This window comes from Dendrobium catenatum, unplaced genomic scaffold, assembly GCF_001605985.2.
Source record: "Dendrobium catenatum unplaced genomic scaffold, ASM160598v2 fragScaff_scaffold_853, whole genome shotgun sequence".
Lineage (NCBI taxonomy): Eukaryota > Viridiplantae > Streptophyta > Magnoliopsida > Asparagales > Orchidaceae > Dendrobium > Dendrobium catenatum.
Window position 1 is genome coordinate 584,610 of NW_021319315.1, and position 27,779 is coordinate 612,388.

The 27,779-nt window shown below is 35.4% G+C and overlaps 2 protein-coding genes across 6 annotated transcripts in view; one reads left to right on the forward strand and one right to left on the reverse strand.

Moving 5' to 3' along the window:
• The window catches only part of LOC110106105 (beta-carotene isomerase D27, chloroplastic-like), a 14,660-nt gene extending 2,490 nt beyond the window's left edge, over positions 1 to 12,170 (forward strand). Inside the window, exons 3-7 of one of the 5 annotated variants that reach the window (XR_003701524.1) lie at positions 9,266 to 9,327; positions 9,576 to 9,682; positions 10,590 to 10,695; positions 11,602 to 11,697; positions 11,798 to 11,823. Coding sequence is in view for 4 of the 5 variants with exons in the window: in XM_020835865.2 (XP_020691524.1) it covers positions 9,266 to 9,327; positions 9,576 to 9,682; positions 11,602 to 11,724; positions 11,798 to 11,847 (342 nt within the window). In the remaining variant the exon portion in view is untranslated. Of the gene's footprint in view, positions 1 to 9,265; positions 9,328 to 9,575; positions 9,683 to 10,589; positions 10,696 to 11,601; positions 11,725 to 11,775 lie in introns of those variants that run through there. The other 4 variants (XM_028696909.1, XM_020835865.2, XM_020835867.2 and 1 more) reach the window with 4 other exon arrangements.
• Positions 12,171 to 13,251: 1,081 nt separating this feature from the next.
• LOC110106112 (methyltransferase-like protein 23) lies at positions 13,252 to 14,285 on the reverse strand. Its single transcript, XM_020835876.2, has one exon. The coding sequence runs from the start codon at positions 13,951 to 13,953 to the stop codon at positions 13,324 to 13,326; it is 630 nt and encodes a 209-aa protein (XP_020691535.1). The 5' UTR covers positions 13,954 to 14,285; the 3' UTR covers positions 13,252 to 13,323.
• Positions 14,286 to 27,779: the final 13,494 nt, after the last annotated feature.

Sequence of the window (27,779 nt, forward strand, 5' to 3'; positions counted from 1 at the left end):
ATTTATTTTAAACTTTAAATATTTGTAGTAAATTCATTTTAAATTCAAAATTTTGATATAATACCTTAAATTTTTCAGAAAATTATGTATTTTTATTTAAATTTTTTTTCAGGTATCAAAACCTACTTTTTTGAATTATTTATTTATTATTGGATTATTTTTATTATTTAAATAGTATTTAAATAACTAATATACTAATTATTTTGAAAGTAGAAAACTATTTTGAAATTACTTTAATCTCACTCTTGGTTGACCAGTGGATCTCTCATATGTTTACATACATTGAATTATCTTATTTTTTTACTTTATATATTTTTTTATTTAATATATATGTGTTTTTAAATTATTTTAAAATTAGATATTATTAAATCCCTTAATTTTTAGAGATTCACTTTGTGAAATTTTTAACATTGATTATGCATATGAATATCATTCATGGGAGAAGGATTAGTGAATGATTGAGCTCCAATCATTCATTAATCACATCGCTAAGCGTGTTCACTTTGTGTGCGCAGTAGAAATTATATGCTTTTTCTAGGTTTTTTTTTTGCATGTGTGTCCTGATTTCATTAGTCTCTTTATGAATCAAATTATTTTTCTATTTATAACTAATATCTAAAATTTTAAGAATTAAATAACTTAGAAATCTAACAATCTAGGGAATAGCCAGAATCGTCCGGGGTCGCATGCATATTGTTGCATTTCTCTCCTCCCTTGCTATAAGACACTTCCCTGCCTACTGGTAGGAACCTGAATAATCTGACCTATGAGGATGAGGTGCCGGGCCTAGGGAAGCACATTCTTTCTAAAAAATTATTTTTATAAGTATTTTTTAAAATTTCATGCATACTTGACTTGAAGCTTTTAACCAACTTGCATTACATTAGAATCTAATTAAAATTAAATTTTAATTGCATTAGCTCTAGAAACATTCACCCTACGGCTACGTTAGTCCAAGGCTACTTAGGACCTCTCTAGATGTCATCCTTAACTTCCAAAAAATTGATCTACCTACCCATCTTTCATAAAGACTGGATATTATGGATTTTATGCATTTATGTGGTTAGATGATTTTCCTTTTCAAGTAGGATATAAGTCCATGATGCATTTGTTAGGACACGGGTGTTAGTGTTGGATATAGAACACTAAACTCACTATAGATTTAGGGTTAAAGGCTACTACATTCGGTGTCTTGTAGTACGCCTCATCGGTGGGTAAGTTTCCTATCCTTTAGGGGCTATAAATTCTACCTATCCGCGTCACATGGATGACGCCACCTCCAACCTTCCCTTATGCATGCTTTGGATGCATTGTTTTCTTTTTCTCCAGTTTCTTTTCAGCATCTTAGTCATTCCGTATATTGGTAAGAATTGTGCATGTTGACTATGCCCACTTGAACCCTTTTTTCCCTTTGAGTAGGAACTTCCTAGTCTCCGCCCTGTGTGCAATTCCCTTTGGAAAGCATAATGTCAGATCCTTAATCGAGAGTATTCTCAGGTTCCGGCCTGAGATGTAATTAATCATGGGAACTTGCGCCCATGGGAAACGGAATTCCACAACAAATAAACGCCACTTGACCTGATGTATCGGGTGGGGGAAACCCCTGACACTGATCATGTCATGCATATTATCACACATAACATCGATGTATGTGGGCGAAAGTCGTTATCCTCAATGGTTGATCGTATGCATGATCTAATCTGTTATCCCATCGACCCGCTTGCGAAGAGCCTGAAGGCCTGCGATCATCTCGTCCTTTGGGATGGTGTGGTCGTACCCTCTGCACTCTATCCCCTACTGAGCGGATCCCTTTCCGAGGTCCACAATGAAAAATAGGATAGCTGACAAAATCAGAATACGTCTTTATTAGCACATTCAAATGATACTCTTCAAGAGTTGAAGTGGACTTGATATCAAACTGATCAACTATGCAAATATCAACATCCATAGCGATCGTCTCAAGGATTTTGTGTCGGAATGCATGAAGGTACCAAGGTGGTTGTCGTGGTCAAGTTTGGTCATACCAATTTTGCTCTCAATGACGGTGAGCATATTTGTTATTTTATTAGGAATGATAGGAATGACTAACTCCGGAGGTGCGTCCACCTTGCCCTTGTCAACATCACATATGGGTTGATCAAGATCAAGAACTACTACAAATATGTCTTCATCATACAATGACTCATCATAAACAGGCAAAGATGATAATAATGACAACAGATCTTTTAGCCCATCGAAGATGGACTCAATCAAAAGTGTGGAGAAAGACATATGATTAAATAGGTCTTTGTAGGAAGAAGGGATCTGATTGTCCGAGAGACCCCATCCCTGACTCAAAAGATCTTGAGAAAAATGATGAATGTCTTCACCTTTTTTTTGACGTTCAACCGCTTTCCTTTGCTCAAGCCTTGCTAATCTTTGTTGCAGTTGTTGTATCTCCCGTTATAGATCTTCTATGAGTAAATCTTGTATGTATTTTTGTTGATTTCTCCGAGGCGGCATCTTTGCCGGACACTTCTTGACAATGTGCTTGTTGTAAACTTGCGAAGAATTTCGAAGTACCACCAATTGAACCTTGTTGTGGTCCAGTTATGGTCCTCTTCTTGGTGGCATCATTTCTGACTTGAAAAAATTCTTTTGTCTGTAGAACAAAAACTGGCGGATAGGCTAAAGAAAGAAAGAAAGAAAACAAGAATTTCTATGGCTGGCTGACGTGTAGATCACAGACATCTTAGTAGATACATTCGGTTGGCCAGAGAGCCAAGAATGCTAGTGCATTCACAGTCCAAGAACATCCCTTAGCCTCTAGAATTGTTTTCTTAGAATTCGGCTAGGATCGAATGCCAGCTGTTTTTGAGCCGGTCTTCAAGAATTGTTTTCGGCGAGCAGAGTGAAGGAGAGTATGTGGATATCTTGGTCTGAGGCGAAGCTTCTTGAAAACAGGGTGTCTGCTAATGGCTATGGAGAATGAACCGGCAAAAGCTAGATGTAGTTCTACAGTTCTTTAACTTATTTGTTTGGAGGTAATAGTTTAGAGATGGCAACAATATTTTTCACCACCAAATCTGTTCGTCACCGAAGCCGATTCGCCACCGAAGATAATGAGATTGATTCGCCATCGAATTTGTTCGTCACCGAAGTCTATTCTCAACCAAAAATTAGGATGGGATGAGTGAGACGACTAGCTGAACCCGTTGGACTGTGGATGGCCTCCGACTTGGCCATTTCCGGCATTGAAATCTATGGACTGGTAGAATCCTGCCTTCACCACCTGAAATATGTTCAGGATACAAAAAAAAGGGGGCTACTCAAGAAACAAATTCTTCTATTTTTCAACTCTAAAAAACCACCACCAAGAGGAATTAAACAAACAAAATTTTTTCCGACGTATTGCCGGCTCTGATACCAAATGACACTTGACTGGAGGGGGCTCGACGAATCCACATCTATGATCGGGTGGTCGTGTCTGGGCACAGATCCAAGAACTCCTTCTTGGAAAGAAACCACCACTTGAATACAATTCAGGATACAAAAAATAAAACTAAACTCAAATCAAATCTATTCAATTCTCCCTCCATTACAAGCACTAGCTCTTATTTATAGTATTTGAAAGGCTACATAAAAGGCAATAGGCCTAAAGAAAATATAAAGGCCAAACTATCTAATTATGTGGTCAATACAAGAACTGAAGTTTATGGCAAAAATAACCAAGCAATAGCTCCGGTGTCATCAATAATGTATGAATATAACACCTTGCAATTATGAGCTTGATGATCACAATAATAACATGTGAACTTGAAGTGTAGTCGCATGAATTGTAATTAAGTTGGGGAGTGGTTCGGGTGCTGCTTGTTAGAACCACTAACATATACTGCCAGTATACCTCACCTATCATACAACACCTACTCACCCATATACGGCTCCACTACTCACGTTCCACAGTCTGCGCCTAATGGCGCCTGCACCTCTGGGCATACTACCCCTACTCCAGTTATATATATATATATATATATATAGCTTATCAATTTTTGAACATTATCATTCTCTAATAAATACAGGAGAAATGCAAAAGCCAAAGCTCAACCTATAAATCGCTAAGTACATACATATGTCTATAGTTTTGATATCCAACTCTGCCCCACTCGAATTAGATATCTTCTTAAAGGGCATGACCCAATTAAACGATAAATATGGTACATATATTTAAACCTGATTTCTTTATTAAGTAACCTAGGAATGATGTATTTTCCCAAGTAAATTTTATACATTCTCATAGATTATGTTGAAAAATATCAGAAGACATGAAATTGCATGTCAGTTGTTATCATTAAAACAATTTTATGTTGATTTATTACTTAATAAAACTGATGATTACACTTCATCTCTAAATTACTTGATATGTTTCTAGATTTAAATTCCTGCAAAACTGCATATTTTAGAGGTTACAAAAGAAAACGAAAGCATAATAGATGGGGACTTTCTTCCTCTCTCTCTTTCGGAAAAATGGAGAAACATCTATAATCATCTCAGCAGCTATAGAACTTTTATTATACTTATAGATTCTTCGTCAGGAAGATGAACTTCTCTATAATCCCCTATAAAATAGTTAGACATAAGCAATTTATGTAAAATAGAGTGAAATAACCATATTTGACTCCAACATCCAAAACTACATAGGACTATTAGTATCGAGGATCAATGCATTTGAATATCATCACTCTTAGTATTCATAAATAAATTTGTTTGATTTAAACTTTACCTATCTTTAGTTGTGAATAATCTTTTTTATGCGACCCATCTTTTCACATCACCAAAAAGCACGATTGCGACCATTGCGAGCAATAGGTAGACTTGTCTTTTAAGATTTGGTTCTTCATCTATTGGCCTCTCTTTATACTTCTCCCTCCACTTCTAAGATTAAGGTTTCGTTTGGGACAGCTTTCTTACTGCTTCTTAAAGCAGCTTTTTAGTACAAAAATTAAAATTTTTATACTAGAAAGTTGCTTAAAGAAACAATAAGAAAGCCGTCCCAAATAAAGAGTAAGAGTTATATAAGAAAAGTTTTCACATAATTCCTACGTTTTAATATCCTTGTTTAAGATGAAATCTTAGACATCATTTAGTTTACTTTAAAGACCAACATGAACTGTTGACCATTATCACAGATCTAGCCCAACCTTTTGTACACAAATATTGACATTGAAGTTGATGTTAGTTATACTTTTTTTGCGATGCTAGGGAACCGTCTCCGCGCCGCTTGGGCTTTGCCCTAGCTTTCTTGGGCTGGGATCTTGGCTTCGGATTGCTGATCTCCAGGGAGTTTCTCTTTGTTTGCCTTCTTCTATTTGTTCCTTCGTTTTTTTCTTTCCAGTATGGTGGTTAGTCGTGTTTGTGATCCCGGTTTTTTGGATGGGTCCTTCAAATCGCGCTCTTTTGTGGAAGCTTTATCTGGTTCTTCGGTTTCAGTTGATTTTCCTGAGTTAAGAAAGGGTTTTTGTCGTGATTTACCCTCTTTATGGATATCGGAGGAAGAAATTTTAGCTCTGTCTGTTCCTTTTCAATTTGCTCTTGTTGGTTTCTTTCCTATGCGCCGTCCTTCACTAGATGCAATATGGAAAATTTTTTTTTCAGCTTGAAACTAAATGCTGAATTCTCTGTAACTGTTCTGGATCAATCTCATATTCTTATTAAGTTGTCTAATGATTTGGATTATAGTAGAGTGTTCTGCCATAGATCTTATATGGTTAATAACTGCTTTTTGAAACTTACTAAATGGTCGCCGGATCTTGATGTCGGGGTTGAGTCTCCGGTAATTCCTATTTGGGTTGCCTTTCCCAATCTGCGACCACACCTTTTTTCCCCTCGTATCCTCCATGCCTTGGCTTCGATGTTTGGCCGTCCATTAAAAGTTGATAATTCAACCTCTGTCGGGTCTAGACCTTCTGTGGCGAGGGTCCTGGTGGAGCTTGACATTACTAAGGAACTTCCTGATAAAATTTGGCTTGGTTCGGAGATTTCTGGGTATGTTCAACGGGTTCGTTTTGAGGAGGTGCCTGCTTATTGTGTTTTGTGTAAACGGCTTGGTCATTACCAGGGGGAATGTGGTAATTTTTCTGCCACTTTGAATGGTCCTCAATCTCGTGAGAATGCGGTTAAGCCTGTTGATAATGCGAATATTGGTGTTATTGTCAATTCTTTGGTCGTTGATGAGGCGCAGGTTGCGGAAATTCCTTGCGAAATTCCTGTTTCTGATCATGGAGATCGGCCGCTGCCTGTGAGCGGAATTTCTGAGATTATGGAGTCTTTGGTTACTTCTAACCCGTCCGTCATTATACCCCCTATGAATGTGGTTGGGTTGGTTTATGCTGCGAATGATGTGCCTGGTGGTCGCGTTGGTAACTTTTCTGTCTTATCCCCCGATGCAGCTCCTTTTGTACCTCCGGTTGTGACCGATGTTAGAGACCCTGTTTCTCCGGTGATGGTGCCGGAGGTGGTTTCTGGTGCGATGAATGTGGTGAATTCGGATGGCTCGCCAGTTTTGGGTGTTGTGAACTCTAATGGGGGTGTACAAGTTTTAAAGGATGCAGAGGGTGGTTCAGATGGTTTTATGCCTGTTGCGGTGGTGCTGGTTGAAATTGAGAAGGAGGCTTCGTCTCTGGGTAGAGAGGAAGTTATTTCGATTACCAACGATTTAGTTGTGGTCCCTGTAAGTGAGGTTGATCCCCAAGTGATGGCTAACTGTGTGGGTAATTCCTCTGGTTTGGATATTAGGAATCAGAGTAATTGGTTGGTTGATTCATCGGATGTTGAATCGGATTCGGAGACTCTTGAGTCCGACCATGATTTTGCTCTTGTGCGTATTGCAAATGTTGGCACTCGCGGAAAATTTTGGGGGAGAGGTCGACGCAGAAGATTATTTTTCATTTCGTTATTTTGTTTCTTCTTGCTATTTCTTCTCGGGTTTTGTCGGATTTACTGTTCGATTTGCTGCTACGTGAGGCAAAGAGCAATGATGTGGTCGGGGCTCGCGTCCCGATCGTTTTTGCTGGTGGCAATCGTAGGTGTGGATTTTCGGGATGGATCGTTGGGACGCTATCTTCGCCTTACTGGAGGGTCCGTGCGGGATGTCCTGGACGCTGGAAGCCTTGACTAATTCCTGAGCTCGCTTTTAGCTTCTAATTCTCTCTGTTGTTCAGTCTTTTATTCTGCTAGCTTTTCTTTTTATGCTGATGTAACTGTTGTTTTTGTTTTATTAATAGAATATCTTTTTATTAAAAAAAAATGATGTTAGTTGAACTCAACTAACTTATGATTATATTGAACGCATTGATATGATTAAATACAGAAACTCCTTATGCCATCATAATATTAGTTTTTTTTAATTAAATTTATCATATTCACCATTGAACTCTTCTTGTATAAGTTTAACAAAGATTTCATCATGCTAGTTGCGATCTTCTCTTGCAATATGATAAAGGACAGCCTGTATCTCCAAGTAATATTTCTCATATGAGACTAATCCTGACTCCTAAGTATCGTAAAAAGCCCAATATGAGTTAGCATATTAGTAGAAGGATATCCATTAATTTAAAATTGTATGATAATGAGTAATGGATGTTATTATGATATTATAAATTCAACTCCTATCATTCTTTCCTATATGAAGGTTCATTTGCTTGATTATAGAGTAATTGATAAATTTAGAAAATTGTGAATAGACCTTATTTTTAATAGGTAAAAATATTGGAATCTAATATGATGGTTGCAAAAATTTGGGCCTACTCGTATCCCATGTCAAAAATAAATAAAAATTGTATTAAAAATTAACATATTTTATGGAGTGAATGTTTCAACATACAAATCATAGATGAGTGTTATCTCATTTAGTTGATAAACCATTTAGAAATCATTCTTAAGATTCTGAATCAATTTCCTCCAACATTGACTCATATTTCTTCACTCAACTTATTATTATTATTATTATTTTGGGGCATAGCTCAATTCTATTAATAGAAAAAGAATATTACATAAGTTTAGCTATGGCTTATGGCCTGGTACTTCAACAAAGTACAAAATCTCTTCTAAAGCGTGAAACCAAAGTAATCAATATGATTCAATAAAAATAAAAAATGCACTAAAATGTGAAAACAAAGCATCAAAATTCTTCAAAATAACATTGAAAAAGAGTAGAAGGTAGATCTCCTCTATGTTATGGCAGGGTAGTTATCTTTTAAGCCCCTATCATGAAGTCACGAGTAAAAGAGAACTTTTAGTGTGTTTGACCATTATACTCTGACACTCAAGATCCAAAAAACACAGAGGATTGAGCTCAAAACATGTAGTATCTTTAAGAAAAGTTAATGCAAAAATGTAGTGCGGTATGGTCGCGTACACAATTGAAATGAGTTAGATTTATTCCTCACAACCCTCCAACAAAAGAAGAGGCAAAATGTTGACCTCTGTATAAGAAATCAAAAGAGAACGAGAGAGAGATCGGGAATACCACGTATCCCGCCGAAAGCTCCCGCAAATACCGCAAGAAATCCCGTCGATTCGGCGCTGTTTGAGTCGCATCCCGCGATTTGAGCGCAGAACCGGCCTCGATCGTTGCTCTTCGACGCCTTTAAAAGCCAACCGAATGCAAGCTATCGGGATCTTAGGCAGTACAGCTCCTCCATGAATAAAAAAGCCTACTAACTTTCAAAGGCCAATCATCACATCTCTTTCATTTCCTGCTTTTGTAACCCATCTGAGTTTTTATTAATATAAAAGGATATATCAGTATAGTACCCTCTACTACACAACCTCTAATTTCTTTTCAGCTAACTATTATAAACTAGAGGCGAGGAATGCTTGTCCTAACTAGATCATCACGTTGGGGCCATTCAACATAAAAAAAAAAGAAAAAAAAAAAAACTTTCGTACACGTACCTGAAGCATATTTACAAAAGCCTAGTTGTCAAATACATACTGAAATTATGTAGGGGCAAAACATAGCAGGCTTTCATTCACTGCACATTAAAAATTTCTTTGAAAAGTGCTCAAACTGTAGTTGATTGGACAGTTCAACATATTTCGTCATACTTTGCAGATCAACTTATGTTTTCTCTCGATCAGGACCTTTCTTTTTCAATTGCTCGATCACTATTTCATGAGATTTCATTGAGGAATATGTGATCCTACTTTCTTATTTGGAATCTACTTTTAGTTGCACCACTATGAGGCAGTTTCTGCGTCTCTATCTGAGCTGAAAGTTTCTTTTTAGGTTATTGAAGTGGAGGTAGATGGCATGAAGCAAAGAAGTGGTGTGCATATAAAGAAGTGCAGGTAAAAGTTTTAATTTACACTTTCTTTTCAAGTAAGAAGCGAATAGAGTAATGTTCAAATAAATTCACATAAAAAGTGAAACTGGAATTCATTTTATTTATTTAAATGGACTAATCAAAATGGCAAGAAGATTAATATTAATTGATTCATCTAAATAAAATAGAGGCCAAATAATTTTTTATGAAGGTTCATTTAGAGAGTGCAGTTTATTCTTAACATTAATATTTCAATATATTGCACTTTTGTAGATATTTAGAGAACAGTGGATGTGTGGGAATGTGTGTGAACATGTGCAAGATTCCAACACAAGATTTCTTTACAAATGAATTTGGGCTTCCACTGACAATGAATCCAAGTATGTAGAGCAGTGTGTATATTTTTCTCGGTCGACTAGTTTTTTTTTTAAAGGCTAGATGAGCACTAGAACTAAACCCATCACAGGATTATTAAGGCTTCGTTTGGGACAACTTTTTGTTGATTTCTAAAATAGATTTGTAGTACAACAATTTCTTGAATTAGAAAATTTTATACTAGAAATCCGTTTTAGGAAGCAGTATGAAAGTTGTCCCAGCCTAAATCTTTTTCCAACCATTACGTTACGCATTTGAGCACTCTGTTGACAAGTTTATTTAGAAATAAATTTTTCTTCCTTTGTAGTTAAAAGTGTATTATATCCAATAATCAATGTTTTAAAGAGAAATATTAAGTCTTGTATATTTTGTATAAATATTTTTAAGTAGAATTTAGGGTTCCATTAGTAACCATTAAAATTTTACCTGATATGAAGATATCTTCTTGTAAAATATTTAAAATGATTTAACTATAAAAGCATCAATGGAGATGCGCAAAGGGCAAAACAAGGTTCACAATGCTTATTTTGGCCTGAAAAACATGTTAGAACTTTTTGAAATTTCAACATCAAAGTGAAAGTTTTAGGTAATAGATTATTATTAGTTACTGAATTTCTAATTCAATTGATATGATCAAGATGCTATATATGTTTTTTATTTAAAAATTATGCTATGTTGAAACCATGTGAGACATGTTTTTCTTTCCCTTTTTTTATTTCTTTTCACAAAAAGAGTGGTCGATGATTCATTCAGATTTCTGTTTTTCTAAATTATTATGCTTACCTTTTTCATCCTGTACAGTTGTGGTTTGGTTGCACAGTTGAGTCTCTTACAATCATATATATAAAGTCTCTATCTAGGCCTTTATTTAAGGGAACTTTATACATTGAATTTGGCCTTCTAATTTCTTAGCTTTGGATCAGAGGCCTCAATCGAGTCTTCAGGGTTCCTGTGCTTGCCAAACAACAGTTTTCTTAAGCTCGCCCATATGAGAATTATAGGTGGTCACCTTGAAAAGGTAGAGAGCAAATAGCTTAAATAGAAAATTTGATTGAATTATAATTTCATTTAACATGTCATTTGCCGACATGTCATTTCGATTAAGAGAACTGAAAAGAAGTATTTCTTATTACTTCTTAAAACTGCTTTTTAGTAAAAAAAAAATATTTTTGTTCTACAAAGCTGTTTTATGAAGCAGTGCGAAAGTCGTCACAAACAATACCCTATTCATAAATCATGCAAAATAAATTGCTAAATGAGGTTATGTGTACTCTAAGCTCATCATAAAGCTACTATACCATTTTGAAGCTAAAATCTGGTTCCATTTGTTTTAAGGGTAACATTTATCCAATTTTTTTGTAAGTTAGATTAAGGATCATTTGATTCGTTAAATGTGATGAACAAAGCTATTTTTTGATCAATTTTTTGAAAAATTATATGGTGTGAACAATATACAGGCCTCTACGTGTAGGTACCAAGAGTATGAAAAATTATTCTATGTGGACATTGGACGGCATCCGAAGACCAATCAGAACGTGCCACGTTATTTTTTTTGTCCACGCCTAAACTTAGAGCGAATTTGACTCTTTTTTATTTGAGCTACTACCATATATATCTTCTTTGATTGCACAAACATGTAGATATCTCTAAGGGACCTGGGAGGGACTCTCAATTGATTTTTTTTTTTTTTTTACTGCACTGAAACAGGACAATTGCTAATCAAAGTTAGGTTTCATTTGTGATAGCTTTCTTACAGCTTCTTAAAGTAGCTTTCTAGTAAAAAATTAAAATTTTTTTACTAAAAAATTACTTTAAGAAGCAATAAAAAAGCCGTCCCAAATGAAACCTTAATCTTACGATTATATCGAAAATGTACTATCACGTACTTTTAGTTGTAAATGATAAAATGTTGTTATCCTTTCAGATTTTGAAGATATGAGTTGTGATATGCTGTATGGTCAAACACCTCCGCCATTTGAGGAAGATCCTGTGTCAAAGCAGCCTTGTTTTGCCAGCATCTGTATGCCAAATTACAAATACTTATTAGGTGCTCTATACTGAATATTTGATTTGTCATAGCTTTCTAACCCTTCCAAAGTGAATTTTCTATTTTTCTGCAGGTTCTTTGGCTAATCCCAGCACCCCAGTTTGCCATAAATTATACAATTGAAGTACATTGAGCTCTTAAAACACCCAAGATATGGTGAAGGGAAAAGCAAAAGAAAAAATCATCATTGAATTACATTTCATAATTAGTTTAATTTGAGAAGACCCAGAATTAGCTCACCCTGAGTTCAGATCGGCTCAAATAATCCGATTATTTGTGCTGAGCTAAATCTGGGTTTATAGGCTAGCTCGATCCGAGTCAAATGCCAGTTTGATTTTGATCAATTTTCACTTCTCTAATACATAATCTTGATGCAACATTGGTCCATGTAAATGTATATTCTTTATGTATTTATGAAGAGAATTTGTGTACTGTTCACACGCTGATGCTGTGTTATTAATGCCAGGTTTTATAGAAATACTATTTGTAGGACAAAATTAGATGAAGATGGGAGAATAAATAGATAAAAATATCACCTATAAATTTATTTGAATAGATGATATCCACTTATATCTATAATTAGGAGGGTAGGTCATGTTTTCTGATAATTTAAATGGCCTCCATAAATTTTTAACACCTTTCATCTCGTCGAGACGGATTAATTATTCTGTGTGGATGTTGAATGCCGTCCGGAAATTAACTAGAATGCACTACATTACCTCTTGCTCGGTACCATGGCTCGGTATTGCTCACTACCGCGGCTTGATATGCTGATGTGATGTATTCTGATTGGTTTCTGGACGACGTTCTGCATTTGATCTCTGCAGAGAATAATTCTCCATACGGGCTTCTCTCATATCCCAAAGTAAACAGTGTGTTATATCAGCTATAATTTAAAGATATTGCTTAGTAGGACATTATTTGCATGATAGCTTACTTTCTGAACAGTTCATACTTTATAGATAGGAGACAATTAGACAATTGGGATAAGAGCAGAGTCACTTAAATGAGCAAAAAATATGAATAATCATTTAATTTTTATATGAAATATTTTAAAATTTTTAATTTTTAATTTTAAAATTCATCATAATTAAGCTTTTCTCATATTAGAGATAAATTGGATCAAGCTATTACTGCGAGAACTAAGGCCTTCTCCTGCCGTTCGGCAAACAGGCGAATGGAGAGCCTCAGACGTGCCAACCGAACTCCATTTTTGCCGGCATTCAGTCGCTTATGAACAGTGTTGGCGTCGCACTGTTCACTTTCGCCATACCGAACTCCATCTGAGAAAGGCGCGAAAGAAACGACGATGATTTTGGGGTAAAATGACGTTCCACTGGAGATGAATCACGACACTTTTTGATTTTACTGTATTTTGCAGTAAAAAATGAGAGTTTCTGTTGGAGATGCCCTAACAGTTAGCTATATTTCGTTCGAAGCTTTAGAAGAACATTCAAATTTAAACTCAATGCCATTCAAAAGAATTGCACATGGCATGCAGGCTAATGGATTTTTAATTTCATGAAATAAAAGAAATTTCGTAACTTTTTTTTATATAGAGAATTCAATCCGAGCATTAAACAACAACAACTCCTTGATCTAATCGCGATAGATAATGAACACAGCAAACACAGCCGACTCTTCCGGCGATCTCATTAGCCGGCGGCGCACCACAGATTTCTCCTCCACCTTAAACCCCTCCGCCTTCAGCGCCTCCAAACAGTCCACCGTCGCATCCCTCACCTCGCTCGCAGCCCATCCCTTTGTCCTGTCTCCCCACACCGCCCTCATGGCCCGGCCGAGCCCGCCCATCTCCTCCGGGTCATAGAACAAATCCGACATCAGCACCACATCCACCTCCCCAACCTCGTTTCCAAACTCCTCCACGTTATCCGACTCCCACCGCAGCTCCCGCACCTCCACCTTTTCTCCGACTCCATTGGCCTCCACGTTCCTTCGTAGCCCTTCGAGCAGCGGGGGCGTGTCGGTGAGAACGACGCGGCATGAGCCGAGGACGGCGGCCGCCAGGCCGGGGAGTCCGAGCCCGGCGCCGAGCTCGAGGACGGTGGCGCCGGAGAGATCAGCGGCGGCCATCCACTCGGCGAGGTGGAGGGCGGAGTCCCAGAGCCAGGACCCGGTCAGGGCCCGCCCGGTGGTGCGGTCGTAGGTGTCGGCGCTTTCGTGGATTGTTATATTGTGCCCAGCAATTTCTATAGATCGAGTACTCATCAACGCTTTTGTTGGTCCTCTGCTTTTTTCTGCAGTTAGATCGATCGGAGCCTTCGCCTTCTTCTGGAAGTGCTCGTGATTTAATTCGTTCTTACATTAATTCAAGAACGGAATCTTTTAACGAATACAACAGTGGCGTTCTCTGGCATCTTGCTTGCCATTAGAGGCTGGAATCTTCAATGTTGTGGTGGGGATCCGATTTGGTGCTATAAGAATTTGTTCTTTTAATGGAATAAGTAAAGGGGCGAATTATTGCATCCGGTCACCACCGGATGTCCCGACATCCAATCCGGTGACGCCACATCACCTAAATATATTGGGTCTTGGTGTATTTGGGTGACGTGGCGACACCGGATTGGTGTCCGGATGAATCCGGACACTAGACGCAATAATTTGCCAAGTAAAGGATAGGAAAAAGTTATGGAATTTGTTTTTTTAATGGAATACTCAGCTCGTTCTGATCTATTGATAGAGAGTTTTGACTATCAACTAAGGGCTCTTGGGGGAATGGTACCATGTTGCGATGGCCTTGCTCTTTTGTAACGACAAGCTCAATGCTAAACTCAATAATTGGTGATTCTTAAGTGACAACTCCTACTTGAAAAGCTTGAAACTATAGAGGATTAAGGATGATTTGGCGAAAAATCCTTTAGCTCCTCTTTCGCCTCGCCATGGTGATTTACGATGTTGGGGCTTTAGGTTTTAGATGATATTCCATAATTCTATAGTTGGTAATGAGGCTTTAAATTGGATGCATATTGTAGAAGAAACCCTAGAGTTTAAAGTGCTTGGAATTCATTATAATCTATTAATTGTTACTTGTCATTGTAGTACTGCACAAATTTGGTGGTAGTAGATGAAGATGATTCGAGCTCACTCGAGAAAATCCAAATTATTTTTTGGCATAAATTAATGAAACACGTGAAGTTTGCCTTCTTTTCTTTACAATTATGAATGTGAATTATTTAAATGCTTCAAATTTTATGATGATGTGTTATTGATGATATGCGATTAATTTTTATAAATTTCATAATCAGTATAGATTAGAACAAAATGTCAACTCAAAATCTCATTATAATGTATTAGAGCCTCAGCATCCAGAAACGTCCAAAGCAAGAAAGGACGACTCTTAAAATGGTTTACAAATCTTGTGACACGTGTAATATTTCTATTTGTTATACTTGTAAATGAAAGTCTATATATATGGTGATGTGGTGTAATGATTCGGTGAGATAGAAATGAATTATTTTGAGATTTTCTTCACTGTTTTCAAGACTTCCTGTTAGCTTTACCGCTTGAACAGGTCATCATGGTATCAGAGAGGTACACTTCGTGTACCTAGTTTTCCTTTTTTGTTTCTTGACTTGTCTTCTTCGTTCTTCCCGTCCCTTCTTTGCTAAGTGCGTCTCCTTTCCTCTCGTTTTCATGGCTTCGCACTCTTCAACATCTACCACGGTGATCTCGGTTGTTTCCTCTAACTCTGTCATCACCCCTCAACTCAAATTCTTGATTAGCAATATCAAGAATCTCATTCCCTCTCATCTCACCGCCGATAACTTTCCGCTCTGGAAATCCCAGGTGGAAAAAGTCTTCACCGCTAATGATTTCAAAGGATTCTTGGATGGCACGATTGTCGTGTCTACTTCCTCGGAAGATCTCTCCACTTCCGATTCGATCTACTCGGAGGCAAGTTTCCGTCTCACCGATCAACATCTTGCGTCCGCACTTTGCTCAATCATTTCTCCGACAATTTTACCCTATGTGTTATCTTTAATACATTGTTCTGATATCTGGAATACTTTAAATCTCCGTCTCCAATCCAACACCCGATCTCGGGTCATTCAGCTCAAAAATGACCTACATCATCTCAAGAAGGGAGATAAAACCATGACAGCGTATCTGTTAGACATAAAAGCCAAGGTGGACGCCATTGCTGCAGCTGGAAGTCATATAGATCCGGAAGATGTCCTTCTCTATACGCTGAATGGGCTTCCAGCAACCTACCAGTCATTCAAGACAGCCATACGAACTAATCTTCAACCCATTGTCTTGGATGATCTTTACAGCTTACTGTGCACAGAAGAGCAGAATGTTCTTCAAGAACTCACTCAAGATCTTCAGACCACTCAACTTACCGACTCTACGATGGCGTTAGCGGCTAATCGTGGCAGAGGACAAAGCCGAAATAATAATGGTCGTGGCCGACGGGGCAGAGGATCAAGAACCTCCACTGGCCGTGGTACCAACAATCCTTATCGCAATGTTACTTGTCAAATTTGCCTCAAGGTAGGTCACTCGGCTCAACGATGCTGGTATCGCACGGATCTTAGTTACACTGCAAATGCGCCATCTTCTGCTCTGTTCGGTTCAGCGGAACAACAAAACTCAGCTGAATGGTTCCTGGATAGTGGAGCGTCTACCCACTTAACCTCCGATTCATCACAACTAAATCATGTTGAACCTTACACCGGATCCTCCCAAGTCACTATTGGTAACGGACATCAACTTCCCATACATCATACAGGTAATGGGCTGCTCCCTACGCCCACAGGTAAACTTCTACTAAAAAATATTCATCATGTTCCAAATCTGTCTTTTAATCTGTTATCCATATTTCAACTTACTCGTGACAATAATTGCAATGTGTCATTTACTTCTAGTGGCTATCAAATCAAGGATTTGAAGACCAATCGAATACTTCTACAAGGACCATGTCATAGAGGACTATATTCGGTTCGGTCAACGAATCCTCCCATGGATCTGGCTTTGCTATCGGTACAAACCATTCCAGATTTGTGGCACTCAAGACTGGGGCATCCAGCTCATTCTATCTTACAGCATTTACCTATTTCTTTCAATAAAAGTCATATTGTTTCTTCTGTTAATTGCAATACTTGTCGTTTGGCCAAAAGCCATCAGTTAGCTTTTCCTGTTTCTGCTCATGTATCTACCAGTCCTTTTGCTTTAGTACATTCAGATGTGTGGGGTCCTTCCCCTATAAATTCGTTGTATGGTTTTCGTTATTTTGTTACGTTTATAGATGATTTTTTCAAGTTTTGTTGGGTTTTTCCACTTACTATGAAATCTAAAGTTCTACATAAGTTTATTCTATTTCATAAAATGGTTAAATGCATGTCAGTTCAACACAAATGTGCAAATCATTCGTACTGATGGAGGAGGGGAGTACATGAACAATGCGTTTCGTACATTTTTCGAGTAAATGAAAGTCTATATATATGGTGATGTGGTGTAATGATTCGGTGAGATAGAAATGAATTATTTTGAGATTTTCTTCACTGTTCTCAAGACTTCCTGTTAGCTTTACCGCTTGAACAGGTCATCATAATGGAGATCTTTATTTATAATTTTAGGGCATCCTCAACATGTTTATCCATTAATTATTGCTAAAACAAATCGATTGGCTTTACTAGTTTAATGCTAGCTAAATCATTGTCCCAATAACACCTCTAAAGAACTTATTTGAGCAAGTTCTCATTCTGTTGCACCATCCCAGCCCTCTGTACCTCTTACACATTGCTCGCTAGGTTTGTTTAACATTCCTAATCATGTGTCTGGTTTAGTTAAGTGTTATAATTATAATGCCCCATAATTTAATTGTAAAGAATTTTTTCTTTTATCTTTTAATAAATAATATCAGTGATAGCACTGATATTATTTATTAGAAATAAACAACAAAAATAATTCTAGAATTCAAAACATTTATGTGCACATATATATTCATTCATAAAAATCATATACAATACTCATGATCTATACAATTATTCCAAGTTTTCTTTTCTCTCGCCTCGCATTCTCTCTTATTTTGTCATTTTAGGTCTCTGTTAAGTCAAAGGATTAAAAGGGATTTATGGTTTATGTTAGTGGCTTAAGATATTTTGAAAAAAATTAATAATATAATTATTTAATTTAATTAATTTTAGTATAAAAATTCATATAAATCATTTTATGAATTGCTTTGCAAAAAGTACACCTGACGGTCATGAAATCCTCACTTGTACTGACATGTGTCAATTTCTTAAGAATTTTCACTCTTGCCCAAAAATTACGAAAAACTTATTATAATTAAAACACTACAATATCAATGTTATGATGAAGACAGTTTTCAAATTTGACTTATAATAACTTTAGAAAAAAATTTATTTGAAATAAGGGCTATTACAACAGTTATGGGTAGTATGGGAAATTTTTTGCCAAGTATTCAAAACCCAAATTGCATAGTTTACTTGTCTCTAAAAACAAAACTACGTGCCCTCACCTTCCATCTTAATAGGTTTTAGCTTCATTATTTATTAAGTTGTGAAAATATTTTCTTTCAACTAGCAATCCAAAAATTGGCTTCTCCATAAAAGAATATCACAACCTATATAAATTGGTTTGTCTCAACCTAAGTATTGGCTGCACTATGCCTTAACTTAATGTAGTTTTTCTTTTCATTAGGCTTCATTCTCAGGATTTTATAATCTAAATAAGCTTTCTTCTCCAAAGCTTTAGGGTACGTAGCTTCAATAACTGTGCCTTCTTATTTTTTGTTAAATGATGGCTTCTTATTTACAAACATACAATCCTACATTTTTGATTGTAGCCTGTTTCAAAATTGTTCAAAAACTTCATAATGAAGGTCATGTTAGTAAAGACTATACATTCCATCTCGTTACTACTTTTTATTTTTGGAGCAATTATTACGTCAGGTCACCGGACACATACAAAGACCAATAATCACGCGCCATGTCACCTAAAACTCGATATTGAGCACTCGGTATTGCTCGGTATACGTCCGGATTTCTGATTTTTTGTCCGGACGCAATAATTACTCCTATTTTTGACCATCCAACGCGATAAGAAGTTCATAAAATTGTAGATTGATGTCATGCTAACCCTATCTCTAAGGTAACCAATGCAAGACTATACTAACTTCTACCTATATTCCCACCACTAGATTGATATTGGCATAGATTTTGCTTGCTCATACATGGAATTAGTGAGGAAATAATTCCATTTTGTTGATTTGGAACATTTTTCTAAAATGACACATTTCATTCCATACAAAAGTAATACTAACGCAATCATCTTTTCTATGTTATACTTTCCTTATGTATGTCATTTACACGGGCTACCAACAGCTATTTGTTTCTGATGATAATATTAGATTCCTTAATCAATCTTGGCAAAATTTATGATGACTACTTAACACTGATCTAAATTTTAGATAAACATATCACCCTAAATGAATGACTAGACCAAAATGTTTACTTGATCCTTATTAAATTATTTCACATTCTAGTGGATGAAAATTTTAAGTCATACGATCTCAAGTTTTATTAGGTCAAATTTACACATAACCATGTGGTTAATAGAGCCATTGACCTCAACCTTTTCAAGTGTATTAGAAACCACATATTTAACTTAATATAATTCTGTTATATTTGTACTTGCTTATGAGGTGTAGGCTTAGGATTGGCTCTTGGGTTCTTGGGTCGTACCAGTACATGTCTATTTAAAGATAGGTACATAGCATTGTAATACAAGTTGGATAACCAATCAATTTTTCCCAAGTATAAAAATTTCAAATTAAAAAAAAAAAACAAAGAAATTGCTTCATAAAAGATAAAACAATAAGAAAATTATTCTAAACAAGCCTTAGTTTGATCCATTCTCAACTTTTTTTATTAGTTGAATTATTTTAGTCATATGTTTTTTCCTTTTTTGAACGTTTTTTATATTTGTCAATGTATTTTATTTTATTTTTTCATTTTTTTTAGCTCTTTAAAATTTCTTAAATGTAAAATTTTAAATTAATGAAATTAGCTTTGTAGTTGAGCTGAGTCAAGTCGTGCATATTATGGATTGGATTTAAGTTGGTCATATTAATAGTTGTTCAAGTTCGATAAGAGCTTAAGTTGGACTTATTTTAAATAATGCATGATCAACCTTAGCTTGTTTTTTATTTGTCTAAATTAATCATAGAAGTATGTAATTAAAAAAATAATAAATAATATTAAATGAATTTTAATGTGGTCATCATTTTAGAAAACACTTTTATATGTCTAAATGAATAAGTAATTTAATAATTTGAAATTATTGTATAAATATTTGATATAAGATAAAATAATAATAATATCACTAAAAAAAGAGGATTGAATTTTTTTTTTTGAGTCCTATAGAGGATATTGGCATCTAACTAGTAGGACCAAAAATATTGCACATGGGTTTTAACAAATTATTTATCAAACAACAAACAAGTTATTTAATAATGAAAATAAAAAATTGAGAAAGTATTCCTCATTGGTTCATTTAACCTGCAAACCTTTCAATATGGTCAAATTTATTCAATTATTAACTTGAATGAGTATTAATTAAGTTGAGTTTGAGCTATTCAATGAGTGCAATGATTCAATTAAAACACTAAAAGAAATAAAAAAAAAACAATTTCTTTTAAATTTTACGAAATACATATATGACAAAATTTTTGTAAAATATAAATAACTTCTAACTTCTAAAGATGAGAATGGGGTCTTTAATGGAAGTGAATTTTATAACCTAAAGAAGATCAAATTTTTGTTGGAATTGGGACCCACAAGATAGGTTGTTGCAATAGGTTTACCATTGTGACAAATAAATATTTGTAGATTTATTTTGTAGACATGTAATTATCTAATTTTTTTTTTACACAAACATTCAACAAATTATTTGAATCACAAATATTTCACAATTTTACTATATGTTTGCAACAAACAATCACCGTAACAATTGATGTGAAAGGAAAAAAATATGAAGAATCTAATTTCATCTCAAATTTGTCTCAATTTCTCATAGTCAATTATTCCTTTTTGTAAGCTCACTCAACCCGCAAAAACGACAACAATTGCTGCTAGGCAACACCACCGGCGGCACTGCAGCATCGACAGTAGCAACGACGCTGCAACGGGACGCGACATGGGACGTGAAGAGACACGACTTGATGTGGGCGACGTGATCTATGACTCAAGCAAAGAAACATGACTCGACGCGAAGGCCACTCGATGCGGGCAAACAGCGGGTAGCGCGAGCATTTAATGCAGGCAGCACTAGCAAATGTGGTCGACAGGTTTAACTATGTCATTCGGGTCATTTACTGGTTTCCGGGTCAACCCGAACTTGACCCGACTTTTGAAACTTGTCGGTTTGTTAAACCCGAACTGACCTATTTCAATGGGAAAAGAATTGAGGATGAGCCGGAATTAATATCACTGCCGGGGAAATTTCCTTAAATGTGAAAATTGGTGTTCTGTTAAATGAGGGTGGCTGGATCCTACCTGTCTCTGCTTCTTCTGTTGCTCTGGAGTTTTTGAAGCAGATTGCGGTGGATAATAATAAGTGCATTTACTGGAAAGATCAAAATGGAAAGGGTCTGAGCAATTATATAAAGTTTTTTTATATACAGTCTCCTACTGTCAATTGGCATCATATGGTTTGGCATAAACATCATGCGTTAAGATTCTCTTCCTTTTGTTGGATGGCTGTATTAAATGAGTTAAAAACATCTGATAATCTTATTCGTAGGGGTATCTCAGTCAACCCGGGCTGTGTGCTGTGTAACTCTTGTGCTGAGTCTACCTCTCATCTATTTTTTTAATGTGATTTTTCTTATGCTATCATTAATAATATGTTTCCCATCTTTAAGAGGCATCTTTTTAGACCCAATCTATTCCAAGTTTTAGACAATCTAGCTGGCAAAGATGTTAAAGTCTGACCTTTCTATCTTCTTATTGCTTGCTGTTCGGTTTACTTTATTTGGAAAGAAATGAATGAGAGGAAATTTGGTAGTCACCAGAATTCTATGCTTACTGTGCTGTATTCTATTCGGAAGGCAGTATTATTGAAAATTTCTAAATGGAGAAATGCTGGGGAATTGAGGGATCTGCTGTGATCGGGTGCTTTGACGGTGAATTTGCATCATTTTTCTGGAACATATTTCTGCCTGATCTTATCTTCTTGGATCTGGAAAGGTTTTTGAGGGCAATGATGTTCGAATTGTCTATCTCTCCTTGGATGGCAAGGTTATTTTGCCCTTTTCTAAAGCACTGCCGATAGATACTTTGCAACCATGAAATTTTTGGTCTTGGGCAATTCATTTTACTGAGCCCTTTCAATTTTAATTTCTATTTTTGTTGCATTCCCTGTTAGTGATAGGTTTTATGTTTTAGGTTCTTACTTGTAATTCCTTCTGTGGGGAGTTTTCTTTTTGCTGCTCTCATAGGCTTTAGATTCTCATTTCTATCTCATTACCTGTAACTATCTTCATATTTTAATGGAAAGGGCTTCGCCCAGGTAATACCCAAAAAAAAAAAAGGTCACGTTAGTAAAAAGACTACACATTCCATCTCGTTACTACTTTTCTATTTTTTACCATCCAATGTGATAAGAAGTTCATAAAATTATGGATTGATGTCATGCTAACCCTATCTCTAAGGTAACTTCTACCTATATTCCCACCACTAGATTGATATTGGCATAGATTTTGCTTGGTCATACATAGAATTAGTGAGGAAATAATTCCATTTTGTTGATTTGGAATATTTTTCAAAAAAGACACATTTCATTCCTTACAAAAGTAATACTAATGCAATCCTCTTTTCTATGTTATACTTTCTTAAAGTATGTCATTTACACGGGCTACCAACAGCTATTTGTTTCTGATGATAATATTAGATTCCTTAATCAATCTTGGCAAAATTTATGATGACTACTTAACACTGATCTAAATTTTAGATAAACATATCACCCTAAATGAATGACTAGAACAAAATGTTTACTTGATCCTTATTAAATTATTTCACAGTCTAGTGGATGAAAAATTTAAGTCATAGGATCTCAAGTTTTATTAGGTCAAATTTACACATAACCATGTGGTTAATAGCGCCATTGACCTCAACTTTTTCAAGTGTATTAGAAACCACATATTTAACTTAATATAATTCTGTTATATTTGTACTTGCTTATCAGGTGTAGGCTTAGGATTGGCTCTTGGGTTCTTGGGTCGTACCAGCACAGGTCTATTTAAAGATAGGTACATAGCATTGTAATACAAGTTGGATAACCAATCAATTTTTCCTAAGTACAAAAATTTCAAAAAAAAAAAAAATACAAAAAAATTGCTTCATAAAACAATTAGAAAGCTGTCCTAAACGAAGCCTTAATTTGATCCATTCTCAACTTTTTATTAGTTGAATTATTTTAGACATGTTTTTTACCTTTTTTGAACATTTTTTATATTTGTTGATGTATTTTTTTTCTTTCATCTTTTTTAGCTCTTTAATTTTTCTTAAAGTTAAAATTTTAAATGAATGAAATTAGTTTTGTAGTTGAGCTGAGTCAAGTCGTGCATATTATGGATTGGATTTAAGTTGGTCATATTAATAGTTGTTCAAGTCCGACAAGAGCTTAAGTTGAACTTATTTTAAATAATGCATGATCAACCTTAGCTTGTATTTTATTTGTCTAAATTAATCAAAGAAGTATGTAATTAAACAAGAAATAACAAATATTAAATGAATTTTAATGTGGTCATCATTTTAGAAAACACTTTTATATGTCTAAATGAATAAATAATTTAATAATTTGAAATTATTGTATAAATATTTGATATAAGATAAAAATAATAATAGTATCACTACAAAAAGAGGATTGATTTTTTTTTTTTTTTTAAAGTCCTATAGAGGATATTGGCATCTAACTAGTAGGACCAAAAATATTGCACATGGGTTTTAACAAATTATTTATCAAACAACAAACAAGTTATTTAATAATGAAAATAAAAAATTGAGAAAGTATTCCACATTGGTTCATTAAACCTGCAAACCTTTAAATATAGTCAAATTTATTCAATTACTAACTTGAATGAGTATTAATTAAGGCTTCGTTTGGGACGATTTTTTTATTGCTTCTTAAAATAATTTTTTAGTATAAAATTTTTAATTTTTATACTTAAAAGCTGCTTTAAGAAGCAGTAAGAAAGCCGTCCAAAACAAACCTTAAGTTGAGTTTGAGCTATTCAATGAGTGCGTTGATTCAATTAAAACACTAAAAGAAAAGAAAAAAAAAACAATTTCTTTTAAATTTTACGAAATACATATATGACAAAATTTTTGTAAAATATAAATAACTTCTAAATTCTAAAGATGAGAATGGGGACTTTAATGGAACTGAATTTTATAACCTAAAGAAGATCAAATTTGTGTTGGAATTGGTACCCACATGATAGGTTGTTGCAATAAGTTTACCATTGTGACAAATAAATATTTGTAGATTTATTTTGTAGACATTTAATTATCTATTTTTTTTTTATACAATCATTCAACAAATTATTTCAATCACAATTATTTCACAATTTTACTATATGTTTGCAACAAACAATCATGGTAACAATTGATGTGAAAGGAAAAAAAATTATGAAGAAACTAATTTCATCTCAAGTTTGTCTCAATTTCGCAGAGTCAATTATTCCTTTTTGTATGCTCACTCAACCCACGAAAAGACAACAATTGCGGCTAGGAAATGTCGTCAGCGGCACTGCAGCGTCAACAGTGGCAGCGGCAACAGACACGGCATGGGACGTGAAGAGACACGACTCGACGTGGACAACGTGATCTATGACTCACACAAAGAGACACGACTCGACGTGGGCAACGTGATCTATGATTCACACAAAGAGACACGACTAAACGCGACGACCACTCAATGTGGGCAGACGGCGGGTAGCACGAGCACTTAATGCTAGCAGTGCGGGCAACAGATGCTGGCAGACGTGGTCGGCATGTTTAACTATGTCATTTCGGATTATTTACAGGTTTCCGGGTCAATCCGAACTTGACCCAATTTTTGAAACGGGTCGGTTTACTAAACCCAAACTGACCTATTTCACAAACGGATTAACCATAGCAAAAAATTTTCAAGTCGTTGAGTCGGGTAGTGTACAATATTAATTGACACCTCTAATTAGAGTCATGAGTTACCTTAAAAGGAAGGAGAGGGAGTTGACATTACGAGGAAGGCAACTCCATAGTCTGAAGTTCATGGCGAAGTGAGCTGATAGTCTCTTGAGTAGGCGCTTTTTTGTAAGGAGTGAATGTTTAAAATGGAGATCTCATCATGGTTGAAGGTGAGCTACTTTGATGTATGGCCTATATAACATGCATGGTGAGTGGTGAGTTTCTTGATCTATGAGGATCCTTGGTTGTCCTCGTGCGTGATGATCTCCTTCTATGGGCCTAAGAAAGTAGAGTCGAATCATCATTGGGCGAGTTCACCTTTGGGGCCTACTAAGTGCAAGTTTTTTTCATCATGACATGCCGACTACTACTTGATACCTAAAAAAATATATGTAAGTATACACACTTGATGAAGCTACATATACATAATTATATTCTTTTGTAGCGTCTTCATGTTATTTGGTCAAAATTCTTAGTTATTGCAAGTCCGGCGCATATAAAAAATGATCTCCTCAAAGACATAGCATCCAAGTTTTGGGCCACTAATATTTCATGTTAAAAATAAACTATGAAATTCTGAAATAGCTCATTTGGCTCTTGCCTCACGTTCTAGTGATGATATGAGATTAACATTAATTTTTATGTGCTAGCAAATTAAGCCATTAATAATTGCTCTAATATACAGCATGAGGATATGCATCCCAGTGGAATACATTCTCCTAGAGGTGTCAATATTTGACACGACCCGAAAACCTGACTCGAACCCGACCCGGAAATTTCAGGTTATGGTCAACCTGAACCCGAAACGGGTCGGGTTCGGGTTCATCATTTCGACCCGTTTCAAAAATCGGGCCGGATTTGGGTTAACCCTTTGACCCGAAATTGACCCAAAAGTGACACGATCAGGCAACCCAAGATTGACCCGATTTTGACCCGAAAAGAGGAGATTGACCCGTTTTGACCCGAAAATTAGACAATTTTTTGTTGGAAATGGGTCATTCGGGTCGTGTCGAGTTGATTCGGACAAGAAACGGGTCCGGTTTGGGTTCGGAAACCGACCCGTTTTTAAAAACGGAAACGGGTCGGATTCGGGTTGACCTGAATAGTACCGGGTCAGTTTCGGGTTCAACCCGAACCCGACCCTTGACCCGAAATTGACACCCATATATTCGCCCTTTTAAAGTTAGTGAAGAGTAGTCAATTAAAAATATATTCAATTCATTATTTAAAAGAAAATATTATTTCTCCAAAATAATCACCCATTTTATAATTATAATTTATCCTTTTTTTTAGAATTATAATTTATCCTTTTTTCCTTGAGCTTGTTCTTGAATCCTTCGCAGCTTTTTGTCATTCTAAAAAAAGGGTGACAACTATACTCGTTATCCTCGTTTAAAATGAAATATGGAATTGCTTTAATATTTTAAAATAATAATAATAATAATAATAATAAATAAATAAATAAATAAATAAAGTGACGCAGATTGAGCCGACTTACCAACTAACGCACAATCAGCTACTCAATGAAGCGTACCGCGAAGCAACGACCATAAATGACGAAATCTCAGTGGGCTAAGGGTATCTCCAACCGACGAATCTCTCATTTTTTTTACTGCAAAATACAGTAAAATTAAAAAGTGCCGTGATTCATCTCCTGTGGAACATCATTTTGCCCCCAAATTATCGCTCGTTTCTTTCGCGCATTTCTTAGACGAGTTCGGTTGAGAGAAAAAAATGGCACAAGTGAATAGTGCGACGTCAATATTGGCGTTGCACTATTCAACTGCAATTAAATGATGAAAGAAATGACGTTCAGTTGCGACGTTTGAGGGCCTCCATTCGGCTGTTTGCCGAACGGTTGGAGATGGTCTAACAAACGGCTTAGAAGCGGAGCCTCACGCCGTCGGCGACCGAGTCAAACATGTCGTGGGTTCCGTTTGGTCCGTTAAGATTTTTTTTAATATTTAACTAATTAAGGAGAATTAATATTTACATCATATACACAAGACTGAAAAGAGTTGTGCCGTTATGACTGTGTCGTTATGACTATTTGATAAGCTTAGGCTTTCTTTTGGGAACTTTTTTTTTTAAATTTTTATTTTTCTTAAACTTTTTACCCAATCATAATTTTAAAATTATTTTAAAAATTTAAAATATTGAAAAAATAATAAAAAAGCTCTCTTTGAAATGCACATCATACTACAAAAACAATCAAAAATGTGTTTCAAATGAAAACTTAGGATCTTTTGGGAGGGCTACAGCTTTTATAAAAGTGATTATAAAATTATTTAAGGGGAAATAATCTTTTTGAAATCTACTATAAAAAACATCATCCCAACATCAAAATTTCTTGAAAGCAATAGTCAAATAAAATGATGGTTACTGTCTGAAAAGTATGGTAACAAAGTTTTCCAAACATATCTTTAGGATGTGTTTGGGATAGCAATAACTTTTTGCAAAATTTGCAATAAAGTTGTTGTATGAAAAATAACTTTTTTCAAAGTTGTTCTAAAGTAGCTCAATACATAAATTTATTGTAAACAGTAGCTAAATAGAAATTATTATTGTGATATGAAAAATAATATAGTAAGAAAATTGTCCTAAATAAAAACTTTATGTTCTCACATTGCTAATAAATGACAATTGCTCCATTGCTTGCTACATCTACATCATCAGAAATTTAATTTAATCATTTATTGGGAAATCACCATAATTATATCCCTCATTGAGTGCCATAATTATTATCTTACACTTCATTTAATTGGGAGGTTGGTTCTATATATGTTTTGGCAAATTATTAGGTGCTTATCTTTATTTTTAGAAGAGAAGAGAACATGA

Bases quoted from the DNA above. Each gene is read 5' to 3' on its own strand.
- LOC110106112 (XM_020835876.2), bottom strand. From the start codon at position 13,953: ATGAGTACTCGATCTATAGAAATTGCTGGGCACAATATAACAATCCAC.